The sequence below is a fragment of the Amphiura filiformis genome, chromosome 3 (assembly GCF_039555335.1).
Source record: "Amphiura filiformis chromosome 3, Afil_fr2py, whole genome shotgun sequence".
NCBI classification, from domain to species: domain Eukaryota; kingdom Metazoa; phylum Echinodermata; class Ophiuroidea; order Amphilepidida; family Amphiuridae; genus Amphiura; species Amphiura filiformis.
Genome location: NC_092630.1, coordinates 42222928 through 42237221, shown reverse-complemented (window position 1 = coordinate 42237221; position 14294 = coordinate 42222928). Strand labels below are relative to the sequence as shown.

Here is a 14294-nt window from a genome sequence, read left to right as displayed (position 1 = left end):
CTGCTCAAAATGGGAATTGCTTTGGGTTCTTAACCATTAATAATGCTTTTTATTGCAGGATGGATTTGGTTTACAGCGAGAGAAGACTGTAATTGATGTTGATGTGTCAGAGGACAAAAAGAAAGAGTTATTTAATAAATTGATGCAGGATCATAGTAGAGCACAGATGAGAATAGAGGCTGAGAAGGAAGAAAGACAAAAAATGGTATGTAAATAAAATAAATTTACCCATTACAATATGAAACATGAGAACTTTGCACCGGATCAGATTTTATGACAACCTTTTTCCTTATTTCAAAATTTGGGAAAATCATGTTTAAACAAAGTTCATCCTACTTGATCAAACCAATTTCAAATACCTGTTTAGGAAGAGATATTAAGACATAACACCAACAAGATCATACATTTATTACTTGGGTTTAGTGAAAGGATGTCTCCTTTCTTGGGCAGGTAGATTTGCAGAATTGGTGAAAAGCTTACATTGTTCCTTATGAAATCCGGTGTATCTGTCTTAACAAAGGCTACAGGTCTGCATGAAAAATGGAATATAAAAATAGTCTCATAATTTATTAACTAACCAGTGTTCAGTACCTTACGATTTTGGACAAATAGCGTATTTGCCATATTATTGTTAGCCAGATGGAGTAATGAATAATGAATCTATTTGCTATTACAGCTCAAACTGCGACTCATGGAGCGTAAGACCCGCAACCAAGATGCAGCCGCTATGATTCTTGGCTTAGGAGAGAGACAAAAGACAATTGTTGAGAGATCTAAGAAGGTAATGGAATTTGAAATAAACATTTTACTATCATTGAAGAGTCCTGGGATGAAGATAAGTCATGCAGTAACCCATCTAAGTATTCATTCAATGGAACTTAAGTTGGAAGTTTACTTGTTATATTTGATCAAATAAAACACAAAAGTAGTTTTATAACAAAATTGCATACTACTAAGCATCCAGCAGCACATTAATTTAAATGAAGTCAGATAGCACACATTTGATGTCACACATCCTATGCTGAAAAAACAGCATTTTATTATTATAGTGCCTTACTTTGTTATGTATCTTATTGATGATGGTCACCTGCTGAACACATTTAAAAAGTTCTTCAAACCAGAGAATATTGTCATTCTTAGCAAAGATGGGATGGTGTTTCATGAAAGTTTTCTGGAACAGCTAAACAAAAATTTGATAAGTTGTTAAATGATATGAATATTTGTATTATTCTGTAGAAAATTAATGTTTTACACTTCTGTATGTGTGATAAAGACATAAAAACAGAATATTTATCTCATTTAATGACAGCATCATGAGGTACTTTTATGTAACAGTAATATGCAATGGAAACTATATTGTTGTACTCTATAGGAGGAGCGTGAACGTCAGATCTCTAGTATTAAAGAGAGGATAGAACGAGTTCGATATGAGAGAACACAGACCATGATGATGAAAGCTGAAAAGAACCAGGCTGATTTCAAGACCTTAGCCGAATCGGGAAGATGTAAGTTTTACATAAGGTTGTGTCAATAAAATAGATTCATAACCTCATTAATAAATGATATGCGTGCGATTCAATCACAATTAGTTATTTGTGAAAACGCGAACGCAAATCAAGGTCATTAATATCTCACAATTGACTGTAAAATGCGTAATTGTTCGAAAGTACATATTAGTAACCTCCGCGAGCGCCGTATTGTGCGTCGCACAAACTGCGCGCGCTTGGGCTGCCATATTTGGATTGCGCGCTACAGTGTACCATATTTGCACAGATTGTGATATGCCCTTTTGTTATTGGTCGTCCTGTTTTAACCTGATCGATTTTTGGAAAGGGAAGATGGTAAAAATCATCTATTTTTACAAACTTTTGAGCAACATTTTGTGTTATTTTGTAAAGTGAAGAGATCGAAGTGACGGTTATGAATGAGCTTTGCATCGGTAATATGTCGGGCATTGTGAAAAATCTAAACATTTTGCTTTGGACCTCCGAATATCCCTCTGGGCTACGCCCCGCGGGATATTCCTCGGTTCCAAAGGCAAAATGTTTAGATTTTACACAATGCCCTCCAAATAACCGATGCGCAATTATTAACCTCTAAATAATGTTGTTATATACATGTATCTGTTACAGTTTGCTCTACACCTCAAAGAAATTGGACAATATTTGCTATTTTATAACAAAATATTCATTAAAAATGTCAGAAAATACCAGCAATATTAATCCATCCACCTCCAATGAACATGAATCAATCTTACGTAATACACACATGTTCAAAAGCACTATGCATAGTATATGGTGTGCAGTGCAGTTAGACACTTTTAATACACTACATATATTTTCTAACATTGGCTATTTGGCTCTTAGAGTATATGAATATATTACAAGATCCACATCATGACCTTTCTGTATATTATTTTGATACATCTACAGCTGACTCTAACTTAAATAAAACTATGGCTCAACAGGCAGCACAATTACAAGAGAAATTTGCCAAGGAGCAACAGGAGTATAAATCAGGAGCTAAAACGGTAAGTGGAGGATGGGATTGCTTTCTGCTATTGAAACTTGAAATCAAATCAAAGGGCTATTCCAGTTGAAATCCATACACCCCTCATGGAGGATATGACCTTTATCTTCCACACGAGTGTGCATTTCAAATTAGGTTGTCTGAATGGGTGACTCCATTGAAATCCCCTGCATGGGAGATTAATGACATGTCTTCCATAGAGGGTGTATGGATTTCAACTGGAATAACTCAATGTTTGACTGTATTCGCTCAAATTTTTCATGTTGGAATCAGATAATCACTCTTATTGGACCCAAATAAGTGGAAATTATTTGATCATTGCTCATCTGCAAGTCCTACCTTACACCTGTGTTTATTAACACAAATACATATTAGGCCTATATGCTATCTTTGTCTTTTGTGTTTGATACACCTATTATACTATTTTAATTAAAAAATGATATCAGAAGCAACATCTATAAACAAAAGGGGAAAGGTTGTAATCTTTGTTGGGCAATGTTCGGAACTTCAGTTTTGTTTGTTCAAACAGTTGCTCCATAATAGAGACACACTTGGGTGCTGATGCCCAAGCCAGGCTAAAAAAAAGCCTATATATAAGCATGCTGGCCAATGGAATGAAAAAAGAAACCAAAATGAAGATAAAGAACAAGGAATAGAAGGCCACACCCAACATATCATGTGAACAATTTGACTGTAGTCTTTGGGGTCAAAGAGAGAAAATTCTTCATCTAATCTTAACTGTCACAGAGGCGTAGTGTTCCACAAATGATTTGTAGTACAGTCCAACCTCTGTTATCTGGACCTCTTTTATCCGGATCTCTCTGTTATCCGGCTTTGAAATCTTCACTGGAAAACCCCGGTGGGTTCAGTTTGTATTTAAAGGTAGGACGTATGACCGTTCCAGGATTTGAAAATGACCCCCTATTTCGCGGAGAATCAAGGACATTTGCACAATTTTACCCCTATTTTGCACGCGAAATCAAGGACAATTTGCACTCAAAAACGCACCCTATTTTTTTATCATTTTGAGGAAGCATTTTCATTTCACCCCTTATCACAGGGAATCAAGGACATTTTTTCCTAAAAAATACCCCTATTTTTACCATTTCAAGGACGCTTTTGAATTTTCCCCCTATTTCATGGGGAAATGAGGACAATTTTTTAGGAAAAAATACCCTATCAATTTTGTGTGGAACTACTAAAAAACGGACAGAAAAAATACAAAAAACGAAAACTGTAGCGGTAAAACACGGACGAAAGTCTTAGCAATACACTCTATTTTTCATTTCAAGGACAATTTTGCTCCAAAACACCCCTAATTTGGACAATCGCAAACAATTTTGTCCTCGAAAATTCGGCGGATATTTCTTGAAAAGTACCCCTAATTGGAACCATCATGCATACCCATCATCAGTGAAGACTGAACCCACCGGGCTGGAAAACATGTTTTTGATAATTTGACACCTTAATTCCATGCTCTGAATGTCTAGAATGACTTATATTATGTTGGATAAAGCACCCAAATGCCATCTATTAGTGTTATTACCCCATGTTGAAACAATCTTTTGTTGTCCTAATTTCAATACTTAGGACAGTCAATGCAGAATTATATGTAATTCACTTATCCGGATTTTTCACTTATCCGGACAATGCTTGGTCCCATCATGGCCGGATAAAAGAGGTTGGACTGTACTTTAATTTGTATTGTATGACAGTGATGTTCTCCTTGAAAACCACTTGAGACAGCTGTTAGATTTGGTTGATGTATATACATTATATATGCTCCTTTTTTTAATCAAAAGTTGCAAGATCTTTTGGAGGAGGACTAATATGCAGGCCAGATTTGGCAGGTAAAAGTACCTGATGTCTGTAGTTACTTGAATGATACCCAAACCTGAATCCTGTAGCAGCTGGCAGTCGGAGGCTTTCAACCTGTGGGTCAGAACTTGGCACCAAAGGCAGTTGCCACCAAAAAATCCTTCCTCACCGTTCTCCCTCTTCACCTACCTATGAGTCCATGTCTGAATCCTTCCAGCTTCCAGAGATTATCCTTATATGAATTACTAAAAATACAATTGCCACGTCTCGATTTATATGATTGAAATATTAAATTATAGATGAAGGATCAGTTTCACAAAATTACTGGTACAAGTCTTATTAAATCCCACTTGCAACTTGTTGCGGGCCTTTTGCATGTAATCTATAGTCTATATATAATCTATATATATGTCTACCTCCAGTCACCGGAGCTAGCTTTGAAGTTCAGTGTGTGTTCTGTGTTAACTTAGCGTTACTTGGTGCATGTACATACAAAGTGACGCATATGTACACACAAGAAACAACGCTAAGCCATTGCAGCACACACTGAACTTCAAAGCTAGTGCCCTGACTGGACTTGAGGTAGCTATATAGACTAAAATATCAAAATTTGGTGATGTATCATGAGCACTATATACATTTGGTGTACATGTACTGTCATCCACACTGGCTAGTGACAGTACATGTATTAGCAGCTGAAGGATTCTGATAGTGACTTCATTTGACCATTGCTGTTTGTAAATCAACACCTATGCAGATGATTCTGTGGCTGATGTGTTCTAAAATACTTGATGTGCATAATGTCACTGAAGCTCTTCTTTACATTGCTGGAGCTGTCTGTTTTGGGTTGTTTTTTCCAAAACTTATCTGCCTACCAATCCACCTACCCCCTTAAGGTTCTCTCCCAAAGTTTTAGGTAAAACTAGATTAATTTCATCCATAGTTCTTGCATGTGCTGTTGCAGGTTTTGTATGTGCCTTTCAGAAAGTTGTAGTAGGTATTCCTTGTCTTTGTATGTGTCCCGTTGGCTGATGATACCGCAAAGAAAATGAGTAGGGAAATTTGCTCCATGTTAGAAAGCTATACAGTCTACTGATGCAAATTAATAGTGCTGTGTGTGTAGTTTCAATATCATGTTTATTTATGAGCTATTTGAATATCAAAATTCAATGAATCAGACACGGTTCATATTCATTACTGGTGCAAGTAGAATAAGTTACTGTATTGGCAAGGTTTTTCTTTGTCAATGAATTGTTTTAAACTTTCAGATAATTCACGCTCATCGAGATAATTTTCAAAGGAAAAGACATTCAGTGAATTCAGGATATTAAGTAACGCAACAGGAGTGAGGGATATTGACACTATGATTTTCTAAATTTAAAAAAGGTCAATGTGTAGGTAATTTTGTCACAACTTTGACAGGGAGACACCGTGTGCTATTAGGATGGACAACAAATTGGAATCATTCCCATCTTCCTCGTTTTAATTTTTTAACCAAATAACTAAGTTTGAAGTGAACATGGACGTTACCTCAACTCATTACAAACCTCAACTTTATGAAATAATAATAAGAATGCTGTTTTGCACCGTAACCATTTAATGTATCACTATCAATATTTAGACTCTCCAACTTTGCATCTTAATAATTTCTAGGCGTTCGTTCCCGAGGCTGATGAACCAGAGGAAGGTAGAGAACCAACTCCATTACCTCAAGAAGTCAACATCAAAGTCAGCAAGATCAGCGAATCAGAGAGAAAACGACTCATGAAAGAGAAGAGGCAGAAGAAGAAAGAACAGCAACGTCAAGCTACAAGTGTGGCTGCTGCATCAGATATGGATGCTCTGGCTAAGATGATAGAAGATAAGAAGCATGCTGGTGATGAGGCGGGGGATGATGCTGTTTGATTCAAATATCAAATGTTACCATACCACAGTTGGGTTTTAAGAAGAGGGTTTCATAGCTTTCCAAAATTCCTCATTATTCCAATGGTTCCCCTGAACCTCATGTTATGTCATGAGCAACAGATTTCAAGAAGACTTGCAACCCAGACTGTAACCCATTAGGGTTGGGTGATAGAATTGCAAGCCTGTGTGACAGAGTACTGACTTACTATACTTACAGGCACTGCTAAAATCCTTCATAGATACAAGATAACATTTGCTGTATGCTAAGCCCGGGATGCTAAGGGTGATGTATGTAGTATGTACATAATCTGATGTTGCTTGTATGTGTAGCACTGGTAAGCAATCATAAAAAGACCAGTTATGATGATCAGCATTTTGATGACACCAGAAGGATAGTGACTTTTCCTGTAATTATTGATAGTATCTGTACATAGACTTAGGATCCAATATGCTGGCTTGAACTTTCAGAAAGTGCTATATAATAACGGCCTATTCAGTGATTTGGTCATTCGGAAAATTGTAAAAATGATGAATATTCATTTTTTTGCAACTTTGTTAGTAGCATCTATGTGTTAACATAGCCTGCTAGTGGTTAAGCCAAAAGTCATGAATTAAAGACAAAATAAGGACATTGTACATGAAACTGTAATATATGTACTTAAGTAGAGAAATTAGCTACATGTATTTGAATGTGGCTTCAACTTGTCAATACTGCTGTTTTCCTTGTGTCTTTTATTTTTCAGAAATACCCAATGACAATTTCAATGACTGAATATCCTTTATTTTAAGCAATTTATAACACAATTTTGATTTTTTACACTTTCAATGGGATCACTGAATGGGCCTATATACCCATATATACTTATCAGAGTTTCAGACTTTCAGTTACTCAAGAACATTCCATAAAGCTAAGTTTAAAATGTAATCACTGCAGTTATATAATAGAACTAATAATAAACATATTTAATTTAAAGTGGAGAATGTCATGAATGTAATATATTTTGATTTTATATGTCCTCAGTTTACAAACATGTTTGTTGTGTGTTCAGAATGTATGTGGTGTAATAGTTGTGAAATTATGTGCAAGTGTGTACATGTAGTTAGACATATTAGTTACCACTGAAACATTACCAGGGGTCAATTTCACTAAACTTTACGAAGCTTTGTAAGTCTCAAGATCTTTTGTAACTTACGAAGTTCCATTTTACTAAACTTACTTACAAACAGTACCCTTCATATGTAATAGGGATTTACTACAAGGATCCTTTGTAAAGTTACGTCTAGTATATTGGGTATTCATAGCTTTACGAATGGTTACTTGAGTTAAGAAGGGTTAAAAGTTATTGTGAAATGGACCACTATTTTTTCAGCAAGCAAAGTGGTGAACCATTGTCGGTAACCAAACAACAATCAATCATGATTCCGTTCAACCAATTTTAAAGAATTTTTAATTATACCTGAACTTGAAATTATGACAAGAACAAAATTACAATTCTATTATATTAGGGTCATTCAAAAAGTTTGAAATTTTAATAAGATATTTTCATATATTTGCAACTTTCATATCAATTATGTAAAAAGTAAGACTATAGAACCGTCCATTTTAGAAAAATATTGTGTGTGATTTTATATGCTTACACCTTGACAAAATGTATTATATTTATATGAGGTATATTTTCATAGTTATTTCCAATCCGTCCAGTTTGTACTTTTATGCTTTAAAGCCATAATATATGAGTTTGGTCATTTTTTTTTCATTTTTTTGACATATTTGTAATGTTTACACATGTCCAAACTTATACCTAATTGGATTCATATCAAATTCACAACAGGACAACAGAGCAAGTTTGAAATAAAGCCATATTATGACTTTAAATCCACCATAGAACACTGCAGTTAAGCAGCTAAGATAGTAAGTGAGTTTTCCCCTGCTCATTAGTTTGGCTTAGAATGACCACAAAGCTTTCCTGACATTTGTTATTAATAATATTTTATAATATTTGGCAAAGAATAACCAAATTATAATTCAACCAAAATTGTATATTAAAGCTTTAAAGGATAATAGGTGTATCATTGTAGTGAAACATTGATCTATTATTATGTCATCAACAGGAATGTAGTACTAGTACTAGTAGTAGGTAATGGATACCATTCAAATGTACAAATCTAATTGATTAATCCATATCCTGCTTACTCGTTTATCAAAGAACATTGTGTATCATCATGTTGATAATCAATAAATAATTAAATAGTGATATTTAGATTTGAACCATGGGTTTTCTGATGTGATTATTTGTTTATTTGTTATCTCTCCCAGGATTACGGGTTGTAATCACAAAGAATGATCTGAATTTGACTCAAAACTGTTTTCTTCATACATTTTATGATCTTATGCCAAACAAAAAGGTTTTGTCTCTCAAACATTTTGCAAAACAAGCTGCGCTTATGCAATTTTTTTTAGTGAAACAAACAAGAGGCCAAGTAATGTGGGATTAAAAAAAAATTGTTTTTAGCCCCCTTTTTTCCTTTTTTTTTGAGTTACGAAAATAAAAGCCTCCAGCACATAGGGCTATGTGCTAGGATGGCTTTCACATACTTTTTGCACACATGGTTTTTTTTTTTGCTTTAGTCTTCTTCATTAAGTAAACTAGAATACCCTTGAATAAATGCCACTTGTCCTGTTTATTCTGTTGTGTTTATTATAGGGTTGTCATCACACATGAAGTTCTTTTTTTTTTTTTATTATTCACATTTATAATTAGAGAGGGCGGCCTATCTGCTGTGTCATAGCATGACATCAGTCAATATGAGACATTAAATATTAAATGCGAGGATCCAGAGGATACATGCCTGAGAAAATCTTACTATAAATAGGGAAATGTTGTATCATGGAAGAAAGAAGGAACCACAACGACTTCGATCGGCCAAGTTTTAATCCGCTTATCTATTGACGCATGAAAAGAAAAGCTATCAATGGTACTTACTTTCATGTATGATCCATTTACCGCGATCGATGCTTGGCAAAATCATTACTGGAAAAAAATTATAACAAACCCATCCACGAACAAACAAACGCTACCCAGAAGTAAGATTATGGAATTTCACTGATGCTCTGAACATGTATAGTAGCTTTGTTTTGGGATCTACAGTCAAACTGTTTTCTTGATCGTGTTGTGTAGAAAATGTCCTATAAAACATCGAAAAGGTAATCAAAATCGGCCGTTTTTTTGCTGAGTTTCATCTTTAGCAAATAAGGTAAGATTTTGGTGACTTTTTCGATGAAAAATAGATGTAAAATGTTCTTAAATAATGCACAATGTTCCGGTTGAGTCCGGTACATAAAACCTGTTTAATTTAATAGTTTATATGTGTATAATCGTAACTAGCTAACTCGTTTCAGTGCCAAAGACTGCCAACTCTGAGAAAAAAGTCATCAAAGTTCGGAAAAATTGGGCAAAATGGAAGAAAACGACGTAGGCCATCAATGACCGATGATCACGTCACCAAAGAAAATCCTATAGGGTGCTTGCACGGAAGGTCATTAGTTCAGATCATCCTTCACACACGCTCCAGAAGAGATGCAAGTACATGGAATACAATACCAATCACCTATTTAACGCGGGTATTGATCAAAGTAAATCCTCATGAATAACAATGTCAACTAAATGTCGGTAAAGGGAGTGGACAAAGTGAATGCGTTCGTTGTGGTTCCTTCTTATCTCTTTCTTCCATGGTTGTATGTATCTATCTATCTATCTATGTATCATGGAAAGGCTCCGTCAGTTTCGATCCAAATGTCGCCAAATTCATACGGGAGATCGATGAATATACGGGAACGTGTTTAAACTTTATTTGGTTGAAAACGGTCAAGAATTGGCCTCAAAATCAGTGAAAATGTGGTACGTTGCTATGCTGGGTAAACCAAAAAGGGAGTCAGTTGTCAAGCTAGCCCGCGCGCGTCGTACGGGCGTATCTAATGCCAAGTCATTACAGAAGCGCAGCGATAGCGCGCTGGTAACGCTGATCAACCGCATGCCGCGGAGAAAGAGTAATAAACACGACACAAAGCTGTGTGTAAAAAAGAAAACATAACCTGAAGAGGTAGGCCTACTGTAATTAAAAAAAGAAAACAAAATGAGGACAAACAGGTAGGCCCTACGAGTATGTGGGTTAGCCTATAGTTAGTCACAGTAAGAAAATGAAAACGGAATAAAATAGGCTAAAGAAGGAAAGAATAATAAAATCTAATAAAATTAGATGATTTAAATAAAAAGGCTATTAAACTGAGGACAGAACTAAATAAATAACATGAAAACGGGAAATCACAAGCTAAGCAGCAAATAAAAAATGAAGTCAACAGGGAAATGTAAGAAAGGACAGATTTAGAAAATAATGGGAACGGGATTGAGTAAATAAAAAACATGGTAACGGAAATTTGCAAGCTTAGCAGCAAAATGTTTTTAAAAAATTGGAACAAAATTGGCCCATGTAGAAGAAACTAAAAAGAAAGAAAGAAACTAAAATGGAAACTTAGGCTTAACGAGGGTCAGACTCAGATAAATGAAATTTACCTTTTCAATGATTCTACCTGTTCAGTAATTCCTCCCGCTTTTAGTGAACGCCCCATTTACTCACCTAGCGGGGACTCAGCAGAAGCTGGTGTCCCGCTAGTATATAATAATTAAAGAAATGGAGCTCAGACAAACTGGCATTAAAAATTTGTTCCATTATTCACATTTCTCGGTTTTATTTCTCATTCATGCCCAAATTAAAGGTTTACATGTTTTTGAAGGAAAAGAGTTTAATCTATAAACACACATTTGGTTTTGGTGTATAATTATGACGGAGGGAAAAAAACAATCTTGATATTTATCTAGAGGTTTTAAAAACATTTTCACCAAAAATGGCAAAATGTGTTTCTGTGATTATTTCTAAAATGGCATGGTTTAATACCAAATGTGTTTATATATTTTCTTTTCCAAAAATGTATACTTTCGTATGTTGTGCATGACTATTAAGAAGTTTATGGCACTTTTAATCAAAGCATTGGCAAGAGTTGACAGTCCATAAAGGTCTCTTCATATAGTATTTTTGCATGATAGCAGGAAAATTGTGTGATTGAACTATTGAAGTTAAAATGACTGGACTATTTATTCTACAGTTTCTATAATAATCCATTTGGCTTCCTGGAGAGTGACATCAGTGTGTGCTCCAATACGTGTAGTATTAAATCGGGAGTTGCTCTTGAGGAATCCAAATGGACTATCTCTACTGTATACTGAATTCATGGAAATCTACAGGAAATTTTGCTTGGATCTTCCCTGAACAAATTATAGGGAAATACACATTTTCAGGAAATGTTAAAGCAGTTTCAGGAAATCAGTGTTTGTTTTCATCCCTATGAATTGCATTGAAAATATAAATATTGACCATCATAAAACCCCCCCTTAACACCTGGTTCACAGTAGGGCATAACTAAGGGGGAAGATTGAAGATGAACTCGGGATGGATAAAATCCAAAAATAATGTTTGATCCAGTTTCTTCCTCTACATGTAAATGGAACAAATTTTTCAATGACGGGCATTTGCCCCCTCAGAGTGAGTGACCATGCCTGGGTTACAGTTATTGACCACAAAACCCACATGGTGTATATGCTTCTGAAAAAGAATTTGAAGGCAACAAGAACATTGTTAAATTTGGTGTCATTTATTTTACCATTTATTTTAACCAAGTTACAAACATGGCACAGTTATACATTCAGAATTTGACAGTAAAATCATAATAGGCAAGCATAATTTTTTGAGTCTATAAAAAAAATTAAAAAAGTAAATATTAGATTCAATGATTATTCAGCAGGAAAGAAACATTTGGGGAATGTAAAGTGCTTTTAAAGAATTATATGGGTAAATACAAATAATATTATGGTTGTTTCTTTACAATAAGTTACTTCAGCCAACCAGAAAATGTTTTCACATATGTGTTCATCCATATCCAAAGGAAACACTTGTTGGCTGCTACACATCTCTTTCACATAAAATTAATAACTAGAAATAAATACTAGTACCAGACTCAATTCAAGTGGAGGATTTCAAATCATTTCAAGTCACATGGTTTAGGAATGTTTTCTGCATTCCTAAACCATGTGACTTGGGGATGATTAGAAAGTGATCTCCACTTGAGATGAGTCTGGTACTTATTCCTAGCTAATATGTAAAAAGAGACACATGTAGCAGCTGACAAGTGCTTCCTTTTGATATGGATGCACATGTCCACATAATATACCACAACGAATTTATAAAACTGATCAAATTTGTACCCCCAAAACAAAAAGAGAAGCCTCACTTATAGATACAATTTTGTTATTTAAGAATTATGTTGATTTCTGTCACACTTGAAAATGATACAATTAAGTAACATACTGTTAGTGATGACAAATGCTAGTCATTTGAATGGACGGTATGATGTGGAAGTTCATTTCTTATTGGAAGAATAATTAGAAATGTTTCAGCCAATATCAATTTTAAACTTCAGATACAAATAAAAAAACAGTTAAAATATATAAATATTTAAAAGAATTGATAAACTTTTGCACAAACAGTTTTTGTACAACATTAATTACTTCACCTAAAAACAGCATGATTCTATTGAACAGATTATTGTTTGCAGCAACATCACTTGTTTGCATAATTCAAACTTACGCTTGAACCCTGATCTAAAACATCAAATATTAAGTGCAAGACATTAATGTCATGATAAATTTTATTTATTACTATAAATTGCTGTAAACCTTTTGGCGAGAATGTACTTTGCTATGTACATCGCATGTACGCTGTGTTAAACGTAACTGTTGCTGTACATGTTATTAGTTGATGTGCCTTGCCAACATCGCAGAGAGTACCCTCTCGTCAAAAGTTTACAGCAATTCACTATTGATACTTTGAGGGGATCAGACTTAGATGTACATGATCCACAATATTAAGCACCCAATACCAAAATAAATGTGTTGAGCATAAATTACACAACCTTTAACGTCAATATAATACTGGTTGCTACTGCTTTAAGAAAATGTGTTTCATGTTAAATAGATTGCCGTTTCTTAATTTTGAAAAAAAAAAAAAGAGTTGAAATATAAAATCAGGAACTAAGCACATGCTGCCTTCTCCTGTTTGCAAACACAACTTGTACGACACATACATCCATACAAGTACTAATATTTTCATTTATGCCATATAAAATTATTTTATTGGTTCTCGTCCCCTCCCACCTCAATTTCTGGGATAATAGTCAGATTGTTCTTTTTAATTTTTCACAAAATTCAACACTTTGGAAAGCGTAAAGGAAAACTTTATAGATGAATAAGTTTACAAGAGAATAGGTGGTCACTTTTAAGTCTTTTTTGTGGTAATCTTAGGGGTTTATCCTTCAGAATCTCACATTTGAAGTAAAAACAAGACCTCTCCGTTTTCCTTTTAAAAGCACTTTTGAAAAGAACTACTCAACAATGCTAACTTTACATTGAAAAAACCTCATCAATTTATGAAAAGCCCCTGGACAAGAACCAAAAAAATTATTTTATGTGGCCTTTAAAAAATGTGCATTTTAATACTATAAAATTAGCTGTCCTGCAGTTATTTAAACTCATTGCACCTATAATATTTACAGTAATTTCTTGGCCAAACTGGAACACTATAAACGCTTAGTGGCTCCAGCGATAAACACACGCTAATATAGCGTGATACAGAAGAAAGCATACACGCCTTTACATTAAGCGTACACGCTTAGTACGCTACAAGGACGCAACGCACATGTTCCAGTTTGGCCAAGAAAATACTGTAAATATTATAATTATATATCTAGCAAAATGACAATTTATACAATACAATACTTCATAAATTTTATGTAAATTACATCATGATCAAACCATACCCAGCATGGTGTAAAGGCAAACAAGATCGAGTTGTTATGCCAAGAAAAAAAATAATAAAAAAGGGCTTTTAGTACATAAAATGGTTCATAATACTTATCCATACAGCATTACAGC

The 14294-nt window shown here is 34.5% G+C and overlaps 1 protein-coding gene across 1 annotated transcript in view; it reads left to right on the top strand.

Moving 5' to 3' along the window:
• LOC140148551 (uncharacterized) overlaps positions 1-6398 on the top strand; it is a 66034-nt gene extending 59636 nt beyond the window's left edge. The window contains exons 44-48 of the mRNA XM_072170546.1: positions 59-205; positions 677-781; positions 1373-1505; positions 2433-2530; positions 6001-6398. Of these exons, the coding sequence (XP_072026647.1) occupies positions 59-205; positions 677-781; positions 1373-1505; positions 2433-2530; positions 6001-6252 (735 nt within the window). The 3' untranslated portion in view covers positions 6253-6398. The remainder of the gene's footprint in view (positions 1-58; positions 206-676; positions 782-1372; positions 1506-2432; positions 2531-6000) is intronic.
• The last annotated feature ends 7896 nt before the right edge of the window (positions 6399-14294 follow it).